The 22089-nt window shown below is 30.9% G+C and overlaps 1 protein-coding gene across 2 annotated transcripts; it reads left to right on the top strand.

Moving 5' to 3' along the window:
- Window positions 1-1527: 1527 nt before the first annotated feature.
- LOC108686374 (DNA excision repair protein haywire) lies at window positions 1528-15295 on the top strand. 2 transcript variants are annotated; one of them, XM_018191642.1, is made up of 15 exons: window positions 1528-1738; window positions 2567-2772; window positions 2997-3107; window positions 3384-3533; window positions 3625-3798; window positions 3900-4070; window positions 4174-4271; window positions 4368-4474; window positions 4574-4870; window positions 4944-5212; window positions 5292-5456; window positions 5577-5763; window positions 5821-5969; window positions 6450-6566; window positions 15086-15295. In XM_018191642.1, the coding sequence occupies exons 1-15, from the start codon at window positions 1705-1707 to the stop codon at window positions 15212-15214; spliced, it is 2364 nt and encodes a 787-aa protein (XP_018047131.1). In that variant the 5' UTR covers window positions 1528-1704; the 3' UTR covers window positions 15215-15295. The 2 variants fall into 2 exon arrangements, with proteins under 2 accessions (XP_018047131.1, XP_018047130.1); XM_018191641.1 differs by having other exon boundaries at window positions 3900-4091.
- The last annotated feature ends 6794 nt before the right edge of the window (window positions 15296-22089 follow it).

Raw genomic sequence — 22089 nt, 5'->3', positions numbered from 1 at the left:
ATAAAATTTCGAAGCGGAAATACATAAATACGAAGATACAAATATAAATACGATAAATACGAAGGTTTCCAACAGCTTAGAAATTATAACTTATAACAATCGTAACTTATAACAATCGATCATAATCTTCTTAACTTAGCGGCGGAGTGGGAACAGAATAGCGAAAGGAGTAAAAATGGCAGATATGCGAATACTCATTTGTTTTAGTGCCTTAGTTCTGTCAGGTGCTAATATTTTGTCAGTCTCTCTCTAATATTTCGATATTCCTGAGCATATTATGGAATTGCTTGGAATGGGTTGTACTAGAGAGGAACCTAAGAGAGGACATGACGGCTCAAAACCTATAACCGCGCACTATTGTCCTCTGGCAAAGTGGATGTAAACTACATAGCAACGTCCATTTTTCTAAGAATAAATCGTAGTACGTCATTCGTACAAAGCTTAATTTTTTTTTTAATTTGTAAGAAAAAAGTAGAGCAAAGAGTTAATAAAATTAAAAAATTAAATCAAATTTTTTCAGAGAGACTATATCGTGTAAACTATTTGTATACGATAAAGTATTCTTGTAATAAAGTAGGCATTTGTGTGTGTGTGTGTGTGTGTGTGTGTGTGTGTGTGTGTACGTATTGTACGTATATTATTAAATTACAACTTCACATTTAATTACAATATTTTTTATGCAATATATAATTTTTTTATATATAATTATTCAATTATAATTTTATATTTAATCAATTATTATTTTTAATTTACTTATCACTGTTTAATATTATCACCGACAAAATACTATTTTATTAAAGACCGACATCCTTACGACAGTTCGCGTTCTTGTGAATATTGAAATGATTAAGAGTTAAAAACTGATAATATTGTACTCATTTTATGATTTATTAATTTAATAGATATATATTTATGCATTTAAAACTCAATAATATTCGATTTTTCTTTAAAATTGTTGATTTCAATGTATCGTCAAAATTCGATTATCAATAGAGATGATAACTGCAGAGAAAATATTGTAATTTTTCTGCAATATGTAGGATGTTATAACTTTACAAGTATGCACATTTATTTATGGAACATTTATATAATAAAAAATCATGAATTTAATAATGCATAAGCCAAATATTTATGTTAATAATAGCAAATTTATATCAATTGTCGATAATATCAGCATTCTTCATTACCTCCAGGTACTTTTTATACCGCCAAAAATTTGCCCAGAGTCTTTAATAGTATTTCGGTGATATTATTATTATTAATGTGAATATTATCTTTATATAATGAGTTCATTAACATTATATTATTATATAATTCTGATTTAAAAATATACTCGCTATAAATAATTTTCATGATACTACGAATTATGTTTTTTTTTTCTTTCTGTAACTTTATTAAATCTCAAATTTATAAGCGCCTTTCCAACCCACAACATGGCGGCGAGTCATGTGACCCACTACATCAAAGGTGCTGACGCTCAGTGTTCATACTGTATGTGCTTATACTATGGTTTCGAGTCTATTTTTTTGTAATCGGCTGCTTGAGTTTAATCTCCTTCTTTTTGCTCCGTGCCGTGAGATTGATAAAATTTTGATTAGGAGTAAAAGGGATGATCCCAAAGGGGTCACATCTATATCAAAGAAGAATAAAAGAAGAAATTGTAATCTAGTGATTAACTGAATTTTAAATTTCGGTATCTGTATAATGGGTCCGCCAAAGCGCTTCAAAAAAGATAACAGTACATAACCTACATATGTATTTTTCAATTTTTTTATTTGATTACGTTTCTCAATTTTACATAATTTATTTTTGGTAATTATGCAGAAAACGACCTCACCGATTTTAATGAAATTCGTTCATTTTAATGAAATTCAACGGATTTTTGCATGAAATGAACGAATGAAAAAAAAGTGTCGTTCTCGAACCGAGATATTAAGCGTTAAAGTTCACTATTCAAGTTATGAAATCTGTTATAGTCGCGAAATCCAACAATGTGAGTAAGCACTATACTCGTGTAGACAATGGAGTGTGCAGACAGTAAATATATAGATTCGGAACGGCGTAGCCGCTCCGAACAATAAGTAAATAACATATCTTACCTGCTTGGGACCTAATCATCTAGAAGTTGCAACTTAGACATTGTCTGCTTGAAATATTTTTAACTCATGAAGATAGTATAGTGGAAGAATAGTTTTTAGAGACAGTAAAAACCCATGTCGAATCCAGGATGTCTCGCATTACTATTTCCATTTGATTACAAATGCTATGACAGATTTCCTAACCTAAAGTCGCCTTTAGCACTTAATATCTCGGTTTGTGAGGCAGAGCGACACTTTTTTCTGCCAGATTCGTTCATTTCATGCAAAGACGCATCGAATGGACCTAATTTCATTAAAATCGGTGAGATCGACCATTTTCTGCATAATTATCTTATTTTTATATTAATTTTTATATTCATGTAATTTTTTACTGTATTATGTACTAATATATTATATACATTTATACAAAAAGAAAAGTAATTATGTGCACTACGTTTTGTTTTTATTTACTGTTGCAATGAATAAAGGTAAATTGAAGAAACGCAAGGATGATTATGATGAATACAACGATGATGATTCGATAGACAGTAGTGAGACAGATGGTATACCAGATGCGGCAAAAAATGATGTAGAAAAACAAGATGAGTGTGCGATTGAGGATGAATTTGGTGCAAAAGATTATCGCTCACAAATGATTTTAAAATCAGATTGTTCATCTAGACCATTATGGGTGGTAAGTATCCATTTCTAAAATTTGGCGAAAGAATTAAATTTATTTTATAAAACTATTATAAAATGAATTAAAAAATTAAGAGACACGATAGTGTCTTGGATGTCAAGTGTACCTTTTGTATGTTATATAATTACTAGGAACTAATTAATTATGGAATTAATTAAGTTTTAAATAGACTAAATCAAAAGCATAGGTTTGAATTTAATATCTCTGTATTTTCTTAGGCACCAAATGGACATATTTTTTTGGAATCCTTTTCTCCAGTGTATAAACATGCTCATGATTTTTTAATAGCTATATCAGAACCTGTATGTCGGCCTGAACATATTCACGAAGTAAGATTAAAAATTCGAAAACTAGAAAACTTTAAATTTCATTAAAGAGAGAACAAGTGATATACAGTTCATTCTGAATAGAATAGTTGCAATACTTTCATTGGATTTTGGAATACAGCCTGCTTACTCGCTGAGAGCGATTGATCTTTTACTTACAGTTCTATAAGTAAGAATCAATTGTTCGGTAAACAAATTGCATTGCAAAACCCATTGAAAAAAATATTGCAACTATTCCATCCACGATTGTACAATACATAAGATATTTTTATTTTGTAGTATAAATTAACTGCATATTCGCTTTACGCTGCGGTTAGTGTAGGCCTACAAACACAAGATATAATTGAGTATTTAAAAAGATTGAGTAAGACTAGTATTCCTGATGGTATAATTGAATTTATCAAATTGTGTACATTGTCTTATGGAAAAGTGAGTATAAAAATAATTTTTGATAAATGTTTAATATTATTGAGAAAAAAATTGACTTAATAAAATAATATTACATATTTTACATACACAGGTTAAACTTGTCCTAAAACATAATAAATATTTCATTGAGTCACCATTTCCTGAAGTGTTACAACGGTTACTAAAGGATCCAGTAATTCAAGAGTGTCGATTAAGAAAACTTGTGGAAGATACAGAAACCAATGATATTGTCACGAATATTCAAGCGAAAATAAAAATTCCACAGGTTTGTTGAAATATTCAATAATTTATTTAAATATTTGTCAATAATTTATCAAATAATTTTGATAGTAAGATACATGTTTATTCCTTTATGTCTGAATATAGTTTGGATCAAAAACACTTGTAAATGCATCTGTACCTAATAAGACGAATTCAGAGACTGAAACTGATCCAATATTAACAGAAATAGCTACCATTCCAGAAGATATAACTGCTTTTTATGATAAGATTGACAAGGAGGATGAAGATGAAGAAGAAGATCAGGAATTAAAAACAGTTAGTTTTGAAGTAAATCAGGTATATATTTGTTATGTTTATATAAAATATGATATAATATAATATGTGTTTATATCAACATTATCTATATTATGCTAAAAAGGAGAAAATTGAAGTTATACAAAAACGATGCATCGAATTGGAGCATCCTTTATTGGCAGAATATGATTTTCGCAATGATAGCATAAATCCTGATATAAAGTAAGTAAATCATTGAAATTAATGTATTTTGAAAAGTGGTTCTTATTCAAATAAGTAAATATAAATTTAAACGAACATCTAATATCTTATTATCAGTATTGATTTGAAGCCATCAGCTGTATTAAGACCTTATCAAGAAAAAAGTTTGAGGAAAATGTTTGGTAATGGACGAGCTAGATCTGGAGTAATAGTCTTACCTTGCGGTAAGTGCGCATGATAAAATTCAACTATTTCAAATATGATGTAAACAGAAGAACTATGGCAGTATATCTGTAAACGATTTTGGATCTTCTTAAACGCAGGCGCTGGTAAAAGTTTAGTCGGAGTGACAGCTTGTTGTACAGTACGTAAACGTGCCTTAGTGCTATGTAATTCTGGTGTATCTGTAGAACAATGGAAGCAACAATTTAAAATGTGGTCTACTGCCGATGATTCCATGATTTGTCGTTTCACCAGTGAAGTGAAAGATAAACCTATGGGTTGTGGAATATTAATAACTACATATTCTATGATCACACATACTCAGAAACGTTCATGGGAAGCTGAGCAAACGATGCGTTGGCTTCAAGAACAGGAATGGGGTATTATGGTCTTGGATGGTAAATTTTATTATTTTAATTATTTAGCAAAGTAATATTTATTTCATGTAATGTAACAAATATTTTTATTTAGAGGTACATACTATTCCTGCAAAAATGTTCCGTAGAGTATTAACAATTGTTCAGTCTCATTGCAAGTTAGGTTTAACGGCTACACTCTTACGAGAGGATGACAAAATTGCCGATCTAAATTTTTTAATTGGTCCTAAATTATACGAGGCTAACTGGTTGGAATTGCAAAAAAGAGGATTTATTGCAAGAGTACAATGTGCAGAAGTTTGGTGTCCTATGACATCAGAATTTTACAAGGAGTATCTTGTTTGCAAGATGAGTCGAAAACTGGTTAAATTTTATTATATCTACATAATTTATAATTTTAAACTATATTGTGTCCTTATATTATATTTCTTTATAATTTTAGTTATTATATGTGATGAATCCAAATAAATTTCGTTGTTGCCAATATTTAATTCAATATCATGAAAGACGTGGCGATAAAACAATCGTTTTCTCTGACAACGTATTCGCATTGAAACATTATGCTATTAAAATGAATAAGCCATATATTTATGGTCCTACTAGTCAGGTAAACGTTTAATTGATTCGATTAAATTAATCGTATATAATAATATACAACAATGATTTTAGAATATGCGAAATTATATTTCGTAACTATTTCTTTTTTATAATGATTGATGATTTTCAGAGTGAAAGGATACAAATCTTGCAAAATTTTAAATTTAACATGAAAGTGAATACAATATTTGTCAGTAAAGTAGCTGATACTTCTTTTGATTTACCAGAGGCTAACGTTTTGATTCAAATTTCATCGCATGGTGGATCTAGAAGGCAAGAAGCACAACGATTAGGGCGCATTCTTAGAGCTAAAAAAGGTATAATTTATTTATTTCGGAGACAAATTTGTGTTATTAAAATTTTCATTCATTTAGGTGCAATTGCGGAGGAATATAACGCATTTTTTTACACGCTCGTATCGCAAGATACGATGGAAATGAATTACTCCAGAAAACGTCAACGGTTTCTTGTGAATCAAGGTTATGCGTACAAAGTTATCACGAAACTTGCAGGCATGGATGAGGTAACGACATGATTGATGAAATGATTGTGCAATGTTTTTCTCTTTTTATTTTTATGCACAATACATTATTTAAGGGGTTAAATCGTATGTTTTACTGACTATTTTTCAAATAAGTATTTTTCTAATTTTCTGTCTTTACACACACATACCCGCACGCACGCACGCAGATTAAAAAATCTTTTTCCATAATTAAAGTGATAAACACATAAACGATAATATGATTCAATGCTGGAATTGCACATTTTGGTCGATTTTCAATTTTGTTTCTGCCTTCTACTTTATCAACTCACACGTCAATCGGCATTTAGGTTGCTCGCGAATTGATGAAATAAGGAAATTGATTTTATCATTATTTGTCTCCCTTCAGTAAAACGTTCATCTGAAACATTTTTGCTCAGTAATTCATCAGGATAGAAGTAAATATCATGTATATAAGTTTTTTGCAACCATAAAATACGATTATGATTGTAATTTTTTTAGGAGCCAGATTTGATGTATGGAAATCGAGATGAGCAAGGTCAATTATTGCAACAAGTGTTAACAGCCAGCGACACTGATGCGGATGAAGAAAGAATACCAGGCGAGGGATCAAAACCAGTGAGTACTATTCATATGAACTTAGCTGGAATGTTCTTTAAAGTCTTCTTTATCGTCTGCAATGAACAGTAGCAGTAAAGGCTGTAGACGTCAAGAGTAAGGGCATATCTACACAAACTTGCATAGCCACATAACGTACAGGGTGGGCCATTTAAAATTTGGAATTTAATTTGGTTCTAAAAAAAAAAACGAATGAATATTTTTCAAAGTTTATTGGAAAGGTAGTACAACTATAAACATGAAATACAATTTCATTCAAATGACTTCCACGGCTGGCTGCACAATACCCCATTCTATCAACCCAATTTTTTAGTACATTTTCCACTGTATGGGCGTGTATTTCATCGATGGCAACTTTGATTTCATGTTTTAATTCTTGAATCGTTTCTGGCTGGTTAGCGTAACACTCATCCTTGACGGTTCCCCATAAAAAATAGTTCAGTCAAATCGCAGCTGCGAGGCGGCCAATTGACATCAGCATTTCAGCTGATTATGCGATTTTCAAAGACAGTGCGCAAAAAATCGATTGTAACATTGACTGTATGGCAAGGTGCGCCGTCCTGTTGAAACCAAATGTCGTCTGTGTCCTCCTCTTCAAATTTGGGAAGCAAGAATTCGTTTAGCATGGCGCGGTAGCGCTCGCCATTGACGGCAGCTCCTTGCTAATTTTCGAAGAAAAATGGCCCAATGATGCCGCCGGACCAAAAACCACACCAAACAGTAACTCGTTGTGGATGCATCGGTTTCTCCATGACGACGGATTCTCTGACCCCCAAATACAACAATTTTGCTTGTTCACATAGCCACCGAGGTGAAAATGAGCTTCAGAAAAGATGATTTTTCGGTAAAAATGCTCTTCATCTAAGCATTGTTCAGCCCGGCGAATCGAAAACGCATCGGATGATCATGCGGCTTCAATTCTTGCACTAATTGAACTTTGTACGGCTTCACAACGAGGTCTTTATTCAAAATTCTTCTCAAAGAAGTGCGTGAAATGTTCAAGTTTTGAGAACGATGGCGAGTTGATGTTGATAGTTGTTCAAGCACACTCTGAGTAACAGCAGCAATGTTTTTGGTTGATCTTACTGGATGAGCACGTGAACGAGTTGCTTTATCCAATAAGGATCCAGTTTACCGAATTCGCTTCACAAATTGATCCACAAACTGCGTTGAAAGCATTTCTTTTCTATCAAATTTTCCACGTAAATTTCTTACAGTTTGGGTTGAAGACTCACTTTGGAAGTAAGTTTTCAATATTTTCCAATTTTGTTCAAGAGTATAGTGACCCATTTCGTAAATGTCAAACAAAAAACTAAATTTCTGATACGTCATAAATGTTATTTCTTTACCTCAATTTCTTAAACTCAAAATAAGGTAGTTGAAATTAAAAACGCTAGATGACCCACTATGCATAAAGAAAATTATCCAATCTCATTTCTCCTATAAAGACGTACGTAAAATGTGGTGATTGGATAATTTTCTTTATGCATACGTTTATGGCTATGCAAGTTTGTGTGAATATATTCTTAAACAATTTCTTTATATATATAATAAAATTATTTGTATTGGGTATGGGAAAAAGTTCGTGGCGATTTCTTAGTAAAATTAAAGTGTTTTTCTTAGAGTATTGAAATCAATTTATTTAAACCAAATATGCTCCATTATTTTCTATAATATTTTGCCATTTTTGGGGCAGAGCCATAATTCCATTGCGATGAACTTCTGTGGTTTCTGAGCGAAAAACTGCTTCAAGTGATTTTCACAGGCCTCTTTTGAAGCTAGCTTTACACTATTAAGAGAGTTCTGCAGAGACCTAAACAAATGATAGTCTGAGAGTGCTATGTCAGGACTATACGGTGAACTTCCCAGCCAAGCTCTCGCAATTTTTGCCGAGTCATCAAATATGTTTGTGGTCAAGCGTTGTCGTGATAGAAGATGACACCTCTCCTATTGATTAATTCTGGCCGCTTTCTCTCAATGCTTGTTGTAATCTCTGCAGTTGTTCACAGTAGAGTTCGGAATTAATTGTTTGATTGGACGATAACAGCTCATAGTGAACGATTCTCTTCCAGTCCCACCACACACACAATCACCTTCTTCCTCAACAATCCAGGTTTTACGATTGCGCCTTCTCTTCTTTCTTTATTCACGATCTTTTTCTAATTGGATTGTCGTGATCCATTTTTCATCACCAGTTATCTCTCTTCAGAAATGGCTCAATTTCATTCCGTTTCAGTAGCATATCACAAATGTTAATTCGGTCCATCATGTTCCTAACACTCAACTCGTGAGGAACCCAAACATCGAGCTTCTTTTTGTATCCAGTTTTGTGTAAATGTATAATAAATAAAAAATTTAAAACTGTTTTGTAGTCGATGCCTAGTTCCCTGGCAATCTCCACAGTGCTCACATGCTTATCACGCTCGACTTTTACCATGATTTCATCGAACTTTTCAGTGATTGGTTAACCGGAGCGAGGTTCATCTTTCACATCGAAATTTCCAGCACGAAAGCGAGCGAATTCCGTGCTGCTGATTTTGATAGAGTATCTTCACCGTAAATAGCGCAAATTTTTTCACAAGCCTGTGCAGCATTCTTGCCTTTATCGTAGTGATACTACCAAATGTAGCGATTAGTAGTTGCCAACTGCTGAGCATTTAATGCCATCTAGCGGGAAAAACGTCACGAACTTTTTCCCAATATTTTATGTGAAAGACTTTTGTGAAGTGTAATTAAAGAGATTTCTATGCGTACATTTCATTTTTATGCAGAATAAATATAAGGGGAACATGTCCTTGATCTTGACATATGTTAGTAATGTCAAGGTCATGACTTTGAACACCGACAAAATACTATTGTATTAAAGACCGTCAACACTGAGCAAATTTTCGGTGGTATAAAAAGGGCTCCAAGGACCTGGAGGTAATTGGAGAACACTGACATTATCGACAATATACATTTGTAATTAACATAAATATTTGGCTCATTATTATATAAATTCATAATTTTTATTACATAAATGTATTACATAAATAAATATGCATATTTGTAAAGTTATAATATCCTATATATATTGCAGAAAAATTATAATTTTTTTTCAACGGTTATCTCTGTTGATAATCGAATTTTGACGATACACTGAAATCACAATTTTAAAGAAAAATCGAGTATTATTGAATTTTAAATGCATAAATATATTAAACTAATAAAATCTATTAAACTAATAAATCATAAAATGAGTACAATATTATGAGTACAATATATCAGTTTTTAACTCTTAATCACTTCAATATTCACAAGAACGCGAACTGTCGTAAGGATGTCTTTAATAGTATTTTGTCAATGCTCTGAAGAACATTCAAAAAGTTTTAGCCTTCGAACATTTCGAATAATGCTAATGTCGAAAGTATTATGATTTTCAAGTCTCATAAAAGTACTTTATAAAAGTCTCGCAAAGTACTTTATAAAAAAGAATTTTATTATAATGTTTTGAAAAATTGTCAAAATCGGATATAATGAATAAATCTAAAGTCACACTAATATTACTGTGAAATGAGCCACTTAAAATTTTACAACTTTTATATGAAATTTATATGATATTTTTCTTGGAAGTGTTTTATATTCAAGTTAATCAAATGTATTAATTAAAATGAAAAATACCTGGTACGTACGTGCGAGTAATCTTTTGATGTATCTTTTATACATTACCTGAGATAAAAGCTGTATAAGCCAAAAATAAATGAATTTTTTAACTTTTTTTCGATTTTCTCATGAAATCCGGTGTAGCTGAGATTCTGTTTGTGCGTGCTTTATTAATTTATGTAAATGTTACATATCATTAGAATTTAGGGGATGCTAAACCAATTATCGAACTTGATTGAGGTCGATAATACAAATTTTAAATTCCAAACTTTAAATTCGATATATAGTGACAGTGAATAATAAAATAGTGACATCTTTATGTTTGTTCGCAACATGCTCTAAAATGCTCCTATCATAGCATTTACTCATACTAACGCGCTTGTTGAAGTGAGTAGAAGCTGTAGCAGGAGCACATGGAAGCATGCTGAAACATGCGACGTGAACAAACCTCTTTTGATTCATTTCTTACATTATGAGTGTGGTCAAGTTGCCATTACGAATGCTTTGCAGTATTTGATTAATCAATCGGAAGAAAGAATTTTACTAATTGACCAATCAAAAAATGCTTCGAAGCATTCATAACGGCAACTCGACTGCACCCTATATTATATATCGTTCTGTTTTACTCAAACGCGTATATCCTTATCTAACATATGTCAACACCGTCTATCGCAAGATACCGTACAATTACTGCTACGGAATTTCAGCTCTATTGACATTCCCAGTCTTTGTAAGGCTGCGGTCGATTTGGATGCTCAGGGTCTGAGAACAAGAATTGCACTTGTTTAGACATAAATTGTGATGTAAGTAGCGCATAAGATTTCACATATGACGTACAACTTATTACCGTGTTTCCAAGAGACGGCAATAAATCGTAATACGTTATATGCTAAAGCTTGCATTACTTACGTCTACAAGTAAGTCTTAAGTCTCTAAATGTTACGACAATTTTTGTGCTCAGACCCTGAGCGTCCAAATCGACCGCAGCCTTTATAAAGACAAAGACCGTCACACGCGTTAATTGCTTATAATCATCATTCTGTCTTTATCGTTCATTGGACATGAAATAAGAAGTATTGAAAAGCATTGACAGCGTCCAAATCAATCGCAACCAAAGCATCCGTATACACATATTTTCCACTCGGTGAAAAAACTTTTCTTCTAGAGTTTCAATCTTAGTTCTACAAACTCGATATCTTCGTTACAGTAATGTGACCTCAGCTGAACGCTTATTTTTAAGATATGGACTCTAAAACTCATATCAAGCAAATATATACCTGAGGTAACAGCTGTACAAACCAAAAGTAAGTGAAATTTTTAAATTTTTTTCGATTTTCTCATGAAATCCAGTGTAGCTGAGATTCTGTTTGTGCGTGCTTTAATTTATGTAATAACACTTTTGCAATCCGTAAAACCAATTCAGAGAGATTTTTCACCGAGTAAAAATATCGGTAATACAGACGGCTTTGGCATCCTTAAGTAAATAACGAAGATATTACATTGGATTTTACTTTTTAATTTGATAGAATTTAACTTGTAAAGACTATAGCATTTGGGTTTTAATTTTTAATTTAGTACAATAGTTTTTTTTCGAGAAATAATTTTTGACAAAGAATTAAAGCTGCCATTACCTGAGTTGAAATAAAAAGACCTTTAATAAGAATCTTGAAGAAGAATTAAAACTACTATTACTTAGGTTGAAATAATAAAAGGATACGTAACATATCACTTAGATTTTATTCGAAAAGCATGTATATTCTTAGCGCCTTTTTTTTCCTTTTAGTAAGGTAAGGTTTGTGCTGATATCATGCATTTTGTATTAGTGAAAGTCTTCCTATAAAGAGTTATACATATTAACAAATCATTATATAATTTCGTTTTCAATTTTAATTATAATACTTGTTATATTCATTATTTGTATATAAAACAAAATTAAGCTATAAACAAATGGAGATTAAGGAATAAATCGCATTATTATTTTTTAGCTTAGTTAACAAATATGTGTATAATTTCGTTTCCGCTCGATGCCTTCTACCTTATCAATATTGATTTTTAAAATATGTTTTCCACAAAGATTGGCCTAGAGGGTCTTTTTTTTAACATGTGGTCTTGCTTTTATATATCGTTTGAGTACTTATACGTCTTTAATTATTGAATTTAAAGCGCCCGCGCGTCATCTACAGCGATATCTCCTCTCGAGTCTGACACATGATTATTGAATACAGAAGCATGTTGTATAGTCTTTTTTAGTCACTGATTTTAAATTTGAAGTAAAAAATGTGCAATTCAAAATAATGTTCTCCAATATGGAGAACAAAAATTTTTAAAAATTCATACATGAAAATCGATATCTGGTAGTTTTGTAAGTAGTTTCTTATTACTATTATAATCACAATTGTTGAATTGAAAGTAGCAGATCCAATGATGATAAATAATAAATGTATGTACACGGAACGGTGATTTTAGCATTACCCTTATTATAATAAGATGATATCTCCACGTGATACAGGATGGATAACGCTAAAACTACCATTCCGTGTACATTTATTTATTATTCATCGTCATTGGATCTACTATTTTCAACTTAATTATTACAATTATGTAATTATTACAATTACAGTATAAATAATCAGAGACTTACAAAACTGCACCAAATATCGATTTTCATGTATGGATTTTTTAAAATTCTTGTCCTCCATATTGGATCCGTCATTTTCAGTTGCACATTTTTTGCTTCAGATTTGAAATCAGTGACTAAAAAAGACTACACAATACGTTGTATTCGATGGCTATGTGTCAAACTTGAGAAAATATCGCATACTATAGACACGTTGGCTGTTTTGGCGCTTTAAATTTAATAACTTCTGAACAAATGGTCGGAAATTAATTTTTCAAAAAAAAGATTTAAACTAAAAACATACAGCTATAAGTATAAATTATCATATTTTTTATTTCGATTTTTTTCTTTCGAATCATTTGGTTTTATATTTGTAAATTTGTCAATTTTTTTCGGTTTTTTATGACTTTTTCAAAGTTTTTTGTTTGCATAAAATATTTTTTTAAACATTTTTTCAAAAAAATATTTTTAATATTGTTGGAACATTTCTGAGTTAAATGCCGTAAAACAGACCTCGATATCATTTTTTGTTTAGCCGAAAAAAATTCATAAAAAAGTTACTTACTGTGGAAAAAACTGTTTTTGCGATTATTTAAAAATGGTAATGAGAAAAAAATGGACGTAGTCGCTTTCAGCGCATCAAAATCCTACGGAAAATCTTTCAAAGCTCAAAACACAAGACCCCTCCCCTCTAAATTTTGCCTGTGTAATTCAAAAAATTTTAATTTATTTTAATAATTGAAAATCGTGCTAGTTATTTCAAATTTCGTATAAACCATTAAATTTTGAATTTAATCATTATTTGTAATTCCATATCTTTGTTACGCTATCGTTCATTTTATTCTTGTATAAAGTTGTTCAGAATAAAATGATACTGAGTGATATTTGAATAAGAATCTGAATATAACTTTGGAAGGAAATATTATCTTGTTGAAAAAAACGTCTGGAATAATAATAATAGTGTAATACAGATCTGGAGTCAAGTTGCACATTTCAATTTTTTGCCTACCGTCAACTCTATTTCTTTTATTTCATAGCATATAGACTATGCACGGAGACGTAGAACGATCGAGTTTAGGAACGATATTAGCTGTAAATTTAAATATAGAAAATCAAAAATAAAAATCTAAAATCTTTATAATTAAAAATAACACTTTAAAATAGAATAAGTATGTTAACTAAATAAAAAAAAATCTTAATTTCAAAAAAATTTTAATTGAAAAAAGTTCTTGAATTTAAAGCGCGTGAAAAAAAATATTTTAAACACTTAAAATTAGTGAACATACCTGTTCTATTTTGAAGTGTTACTTTTGATTTTCTAATATCTAAATAATATTAATAATAATAAAACTGTAAACAGTAAACATGGGGCAATAGAGGTTTCAAAGTTCTTTTAGCTCTTTCAAAGTCCAGTACTTTGTATGATTTAAGTGGGGAGCACTCTTGCATAACACATAAAACATGAGGCATAAGAAAATCAACAAATCAGAATTCTTTATTTAACGAAAAAAAAGGAAATAAAGATGATTGATTTATTTTTTTTTCTCTATGCCTCATATGTTGTGCATTATGCAAGAGTCTGTGCTCTTACAATTAATATCATTCCTGAATCGTTCTATGTCTCCATGCATAGTCTTAAATGCTATGAAATGAAAGGAGTAGGGATGGTAAGGAAAATCGATCGAAATGTGCAACTCGGCTGCAGGCTTGGCGCAACAGATACGGATTTCGAAATAATGAATGACTTCAAAGTTTAATAGTTTATATAAAATTTAAAATAGTGATGTGCATGATTTCCGATTATTAAATCGAATTAAAGTTACATAGATTATTTTTTAGTAATTTGGAATTACTCAAGGTGCTAATAACTAACAATTATATTATAATTTAATGATTTTAATGATAATTTAATATTACGATTGTAATTATTAATTATTATGTAATATTAAATGTAAAAATCGTTTTATTAATAAAAACATGAAATTCATTATGTTTTAAAAATTCATTTTGTTTTTCAAACAATTTAGGGCTGACTGTGTAAAGAGAAATATTTATTCTTTTTATCAATTTTTATTCATTAATGATAACTTTTTAATGAATGAGCGATGGCTAAAACCTGGATGTTACACACAATTCCCTTTGTGACAAAATATGTCAAAGTCATGGAAGAGTGTTCCATAAAGTCAATAACTATTATAACTTCTTTTATAATATTATCTATGTATATCTCATTATCGAATAATAATGAATTTTTTCTCAGATTGTACGTAAAGCTGGCACGATGATGTCAATATCGGGAGCGGATGATACTGTTTATTACGAATATAAGAAAGCTCCTGGTTCATCGACGGCAAATAAGCATCCTCTTTTTAAAAAGTTTAGAACATAAGTAGTATGATTTTCCTAATATTGTCTCAACATCACAAATTGATAAATGTTAAATAAATGATTTTGTTACTATCTAGTTTAATTTATATAGTATTCTATGTATCACTTGATAAAAGAAAGATTCTTATTCATTTTTGTATGGATTTTGAAAGTATATGTATAGTAATAGTATATGTATAGTAATTTAATTAAAATGAAAAATTATTGTTAGATGATCGAAGGTTGTATTCCATTAGCTGTATCTAAAATTATCTTTTTAATTATGAGATTGATAGCAATATAATCATGGAGAAAGTATTACATGGTATGTACAAGTTTGCATAGTGGAAAGATTATATGCTTTTCATTTAATGATGCAAGCGTTGTTCTATCTTTGTTCTATTCTTGTTGACATTTAGAGAGTGACAAAGATAGAACGACACTTGTGTGGGGAAGCACCCATGATGTGCTCAGTTTGCAAGTGTCTTTCTGTAATTCTCTGCCCTTTCTATCTATAGATTTTCATGGTATGTAAGGTCTACAGTTGTGAAACGCGAAAACATGGAGCCATTTTTCATAGTCCGTTTTTATTTTAAAACTGTCTTAAATATAATGTCTTAAGATATTAGGGGGTATTCTAGTTTAGCGGACAAAAAAAATCGATTTTTTAATATATATTTTGCAAGTATTTGGTATAGAAAATATATCTATAAAAGGAATTAGCTCAATTCGCAAAATTAACAAAGTTGCACATGATTCAGAGCGATCTTCGGCTCGTTTTCGCAAAAAAATTGCGAAGTTCGAAAGATATCAACTTTCTTATTTCAAAAGAATATGCTGATGAGAAGAACAAGAATGAAAAAGATGAAAATGTTGCAACACATTTTAATAGTTCTCGGCAATAGAACATAAAAAAAAGAGGATTCTAGCTGATTGATCGTAAGTAAAACTATCTCTATATAATCAGTACGAAAAACTTTAAACGCTTTTTCTTGAACTATGTTTTTCAAATTGACTCTCTTGATATCTCGAAAACCAATCGAGTCGGGTATGTGTACACATCTTCAGCATATATATGCCCATATTAGGATCAAGTCGAAATATATTATTATTACAACTATTTTGGTAAAAAAAAAGGTAAAAATCGAAACTAAATTTTCGTCATAACATTTTTCAAATCAATATTTTTTCTTTGTTCTAAAACCTGCTATAGCCAAACTCATACTAATTAAGAATTTCTTTGATTTTTTTGTTTCAGATGAGCAAAAGAGCTGGAATCGTGAGAGTCATAGACCTAGTTTTATTTTTCACAACATTACTTAATATTTTATACAACGCATTTTAACATAATTATTTTTATAATAAAAACTTCTGAAACGTTCTTCAAATATGTACAAATATTGGATATGGGAAAAAGTTCGTGGCGATTTCTTAGTAAAATTAAAGTGTTTTTCTTAGAGTATTGAAATCAATTTATTTAAACCAACTCCATTATTTTCTATATTTTGCCATTTTTGGGACAGAGTCATAATTCCATCGCGATAGAACTTCTGTGGTTTCCAATCGAAAAACTGCTTCAAGTGATTTTCACAGGCCTCTTTTGAAGCTAGCTTTATACCATTAAGAAAGTTCTGCAGAGACTTAAACAAATGATAGTCTGAGGGTGCTATGTCAGGACTATACGGTGGATGCATTAAAACTTCCCAGCCAAGCTCTCGCAATTTTTGCCGAATCATCAAAGATGTGTGTCGAGCGTGATGGAAGACGACACCTCTCCTATTGATTAATTCTGGCCGCTTCCTCTCAATTGCTTGTTGTATCTCTGCAGTTGTTCACAGTAGAGTTCGGAATTCATTGTTTGATTGGACGATAACAGCTCATAGTGAACGATTCCCTTCCAGTCCCATCATATACAATATCACCTTCTTTCGTCAATCCAGGTTTTACGATTGCTTGCGCCTTCTCTCCTTTTTTTCCACAATCTTTTTCTAGTTGGATTGTCGTAGGTGATCCATTTTTCATCACCAGTTATCATTCTCTTCAGAAATGGTTCAATTTCATTCCATTTCAGTAACGTATCACAAATGTTAATTCGGTCCATCATGTTCCTAACACTCAACTGAGGAACACAAAGTCGAGCTTCTTTTTATATCCAGTTTTGTATAAATGATTTAAAACTGTTTTGGTCGATGCCTAGTTCCCTGGCAATCTCCACAGTGCTCACACGCTTATCATGCTCGACTTTTACCATGATTTCATCGGACTTTTCAGTGATTGATCGACCGGAGCGAGGTTCATTTTTCAAATCGAAATTTCCAGCACGAAAGCGAGCGAACCATTTCCGTGCTGCTGATTTTGATAGAGTATCTTCACCGCAAATTTTTTTCACAAGCCTGTGCAGCATTCTTGCCTTTATCGTAGTGATACTGCAAAATGTAGCGAATTTTTTCCTTATTTATTTCCATTTTCAAAATAAAATAACTTTTGATCCACTTTACCGATTTCAATCTTTTTCGGCTCAAAACAAAGGTTAAAATGTCAGTTTTTAAACGCACGTCTAGTGTTGCCGATGCGATTAGTAATTGCCGACTGCTGAGCATTTAATGCCATCTAACGAAAAAAACGCTACGAACTTTTTTCCACACTCAATATGTAGAGAAAAACTCTGTCCCAAAAACTTTATCTTATATTTTTAAAAAATTCGCAAAATAGCATAAAAATTCGGCTTCTAGACTAGAATGTCCCTTAAGCTAGTGCATGAACCAATCAGAGAGGCATATTAGTATTTTAAAATATTGCTTAAGATTAAAGCCGATATTTATAGTCAGATCTTATATTCAAGATCGTCTTAAGTACGGATTTAAGACGGTTTTAGTTATGAATTCCGGCCTATGTTGTCTATGGTTATAAGTGACGGATAAAGTACAAGACTCGTAACTCTGAGGTTCCAGGTTCAAAACCCGGCCGATAAGTGAAAAAGATTGAAATATAATTAAAAATTAGAATTAATTAATAAAATTAGTTATAAGGTTTAGATACTGTTGATAAAAAAAAATAAATTAAAAAAAGATTCTATGTTATTTTTTCTAATTTTGTTTAAATAGTTTTAACATTAAAAAATTTTTTTAATGTTAAAGAAATGTTTCTTCAAACGTTAAATAGTTTTAACATTAAAAAATTTTTTTAATGTTAAAGAAATGTTTCTTCAAACGTTAAATAAACGGTTTTTAAACGTTAAAGAAATGTTTCTTCAAACATTACAATAACATTTTTTTAATCAAAAAAAGGAGACTTAAGCGAAGGGGTAATCATTTTTGAATTCCGATACAATCTGTCAAAAGTTTGGTGAAGTTCGACAAAGTCCGAGGAATTCTTCGAAGTTCGATAAAATCCGGTGAAGTCCGGTGAATCGGAATTCATGAATTCCGATGAAGTCAGATAAATTCCGGTGAAGTATGATGAAATGCGGTGAAGACTTGAAGTCCGAAGTCCAGGTGTATCTATTTTTTGAGTGGTTAACTCCCCTCGGACTTCATCCATCATTTTTAAAAATATTTCTAAAATATTTTTAAATATTTGTTTTTTAAATATTTTTTAAAACATTTTTGAAAACATTGTCTACTGATTGGATAATCTCGAAAAGTAAACATAATCTCATCTTGTTTTCGTTCGATGAAGATATAACTCTTGATTTATTATTGTATGTTCTATATTATTTTATTAAGCTATACATGTAGATATAATATTAAGTTGTCCGGAAAGTTCGTGCCGATTTTGAAGAAAAATTGAAACGCAGAAGATTTAAATTTTAGTATACATTTATTAAATTATATAGGTGCCATTCTGTTCTACAACCTTTCTCCATCTTTCAAGCAACTTGAAAATTCCGTCCTTCCAGAATCTCAGGTTTTTCAGCGAAAAACTTTTCTAAGTGATTTTTTTACTTTGACCAAAGAGTTGAAGCTTTTTCCATTAAGGGAATTTTGTAATGATCGAAATAGGTGGAAATCAGAGGACGCGAATGTCTGGTGAATATGATGGATGCGATAGAACATTCCAACCGAGCTCCAACAATTTTTGTCAAGTTATCAAAGATACAGAGGCCGCGTGTCTTGATGAAACACGACATCCTTCCGATTCGTTATTTCTAGACGTTTTTGTTCAATTGTTATCTTCAATTCGACTAATTGGGAACAATGCTTCTCTGAATTTATCATCTCGTTGTTTGATAAAAACTCATAATATAAGATCCCTTTCCAATCCCATCAGACATATAGTATGATCTTTTTTGGATGAAGACCAGCTTTTCGGATGACTAAAGGTGGTTCACTTTCCCCAAGATCTTTTTCGCTCAACATTATTGTAAATGATCTATTTTTCATCCTCCGTCACTACTTGCTTCAAAAATGGTCTCCTCGTTGCGTTTATAGAGTGAGTCGCAAATGGAAATGCGATCCATCAGATTTTTCTCCGTTAAATCGTGGAGAACCCATATATCAAAACGATTTATGTAGCCAAGCTTCACAAAATGCTCGTGGATGGTGGATTTTAACATATTCAACATTTCTGCTAATTTACGTGTCGTAGCGTGGATTATTCTCGATCAATGTTTTAATCTGATCTTCATTTGTGGTGAAGGGCCTATTTGGGCGTTCTTGATCTTCAAGGTTGAAATCCAGCTTTAAACCTAGCAAAGCACTTCCGCACAGTTCTTTCAGCTACAGCACCTTCGCTATAAACAGCGCATATCTTGTTTGCCGCTTGTGTGGCATTTTTGCCTTTCCGATAAAAGAAAAGCATTAAATGCCTAAAATGCACTTTGTTTTCTTCCATATTCAAAGGCGTATAAAACTGACAAAAATTAACGTATTGCAACCAAATTTTTTTTCAAGTATGCTTAAAGTACCGTCTTTTACGATATGTACGCATGTCATTTGTTTTCATTCTGATATATTCAGACTTGTCCTTACGCCACCTACCAAAAATCGGCACGAACTTTTCGGATAACCTAATATTTTCCAAATTATGCAGATATTTGTAATTTTGGATAAGCCATCCCAAATTTTCGGCATTTTACTTAAGAACCATCTTAAAAACCCCAGTAAATGAGAATGGATTGAAATGAATTGAAATGGATTCAGATTTTCAGAAATATTGATTCACGAATGTTAAAATGAATGTTTTTCAATCTTGAATGCATTTTTATTCATTTATAGGAATTGCATGGAGCATATCTCTATGCCTTTCAATCTAAAAATAATATTAGTTTTTTCTGTATGAATATTCAATTCAAAATTTTGAATAGGAAATGCAGTTTTTCAATTCAATTGCATCCAATTGAATCTAATTAAATCCAATTGAATCCAATTAAAAAAAAATATTCGCTATTTAAAATACTGGATAGAAAAAAATTTGGATGAAAAAAAATTTCAATCCATTTTAATCCATTCTCGTTTGCTGAGAACAATAACAGTTAATCAAAAATAGTCAATAAAAAAGTTTTTCGCAATTAAACAAGTACATCACAATAACATCAAAATTACATTAAATTGAATCGTGATTGAAAAAAATGACTTTCAACAAACTTTTGAAGATATTTTGTCATGATGATTTTTTGTTCTAATTAAATATGGCCCGGTCTCATCCGATCAACTCCGATTAAGCTTGGTCAATAAGTATCAACCGTGATTGATCAATTCTATTGAACAGCAAATGCGATTGGTCAATTTTAATGTAATAATCGATCGATAAGATTAATCGGAATTGATGAGATCGGTCCTATGTTTTTCAATCTATTGCATATGATAGATTTTAGAAACATTTCATATTGCAGAATCCTTTCAGAATTGTTGCACATGAGATTAAAACTAATAGAAGATTGAAACATTTCTAAATTTTCCGCAATAATCGGTGCTATATAGGACTACGGGAAAATGTCAGTGTAATACGGATTCTATAATTTCATAAAAAATTTTTTTTAATTTACCATTTTTACCTAACGTATCAAATATCATCACGTCTTCTAATAAACCCATTTTTATAACGAATATAGATGTTTAAACAAATTAAATTCCTTCATAAAAGTACATACACAAGGATAAATGGAATAAATTTTCAATTCAAAACGTCCATAAAATAAATTGCATGGATTGCGAGGTTTCGTGGGACTGATAATGAGGGAATTTGGAACTGGTGTAAATAAACTGGTGTAGAGACAACATTAAGTGTGATTTGTCAAGACACTCGGTTATTACTCAATATTTTGAACTATAATTATTCTATTGATTGGGAAGATACCAAGATTCAAGATATAAAAACTAATTATAATAAAAGGAAAATTTCTGAAATGTTACATATTAAAGAGCAAACAAAGGGTAGCAATTCACAAAGAAATACACAGTCTTAATGAATCTCATTCTTATTTATTAGTCTTATAATTAGTAGCAATAATAAATAAATATCGAATTCTTTGATCCTTATAGTGTTATTTTTCTCATTTAAATTCGTTACTAACATCTAGATATGATGTCCCTTCGTAATTCATACGTAAATTTTATCATTAATCTCCATTTTAATCTATTTTAATTTTTTAATTGATTTACTGACAAATTTGTCTCTGTTGTAATAGATAAATGACATACAAAAATATTTTATTGACTTTAACGATAAATAACAAAGGATTCGAGATCCATCCAAACAACACGCATATCCAAAAACGAGACATAAGATATTCTTACTTTAAATTTAATTATCTCAGATATAATTTAAATTTAAATTAAGAATCTATATTGTATTCATAACATTTAACCGATTATTGATGTTCTCTCTCAAATTTATGTATATTATTTACACGATCGTATTCTTAAATTTGTTTTATTAAAGAATTTTGAGTTTAAA

Source organism: Atta colombica, unplaced genomic scaffold, assembly GCF_001594045.1.
Source record: "Atta colombica isolate Treedump-2 unplaced genomic scaffold, Acol1.0 scaffold178, whole genome shotgun sequence".
In the NCBI taxonomy this organism is placed as follows: Eukaryota; Metazoa; Arthropoda; class Insecta; order Hymenoptera; family Formicidae; genus Atta; species Atta colombica.
The sequence above is the reverse complement of the archived record's forward strand: the minus strand, read 5'-3'. Positions and strand labels throughout refer to the sequence as shown.

Excerpts from the sequence above, each read along its gene's own strand:
- LOC108686374 (XM_018191641.1), top strand. The coding sequence starts at position 1,705 with ATGGGTCCGCCAAAGCGCTTCAAAAAAGATAACA. Across the intron at positions 4,272-4,367 it reads AGCATAAATCCTGATATAAA|TATTGATTTGAAGCCATCAG; the intron begins GTAAGTAAATCA and ends TCTTATTATCAG. Across the intron at positions 5,764-5,820 it reads CATTCTTAGAGCTAAAAAAG|GTGCAATTGCGGAGGAATAT; the intron begins GTATAATTTATT and ends TCATTCATTTAG.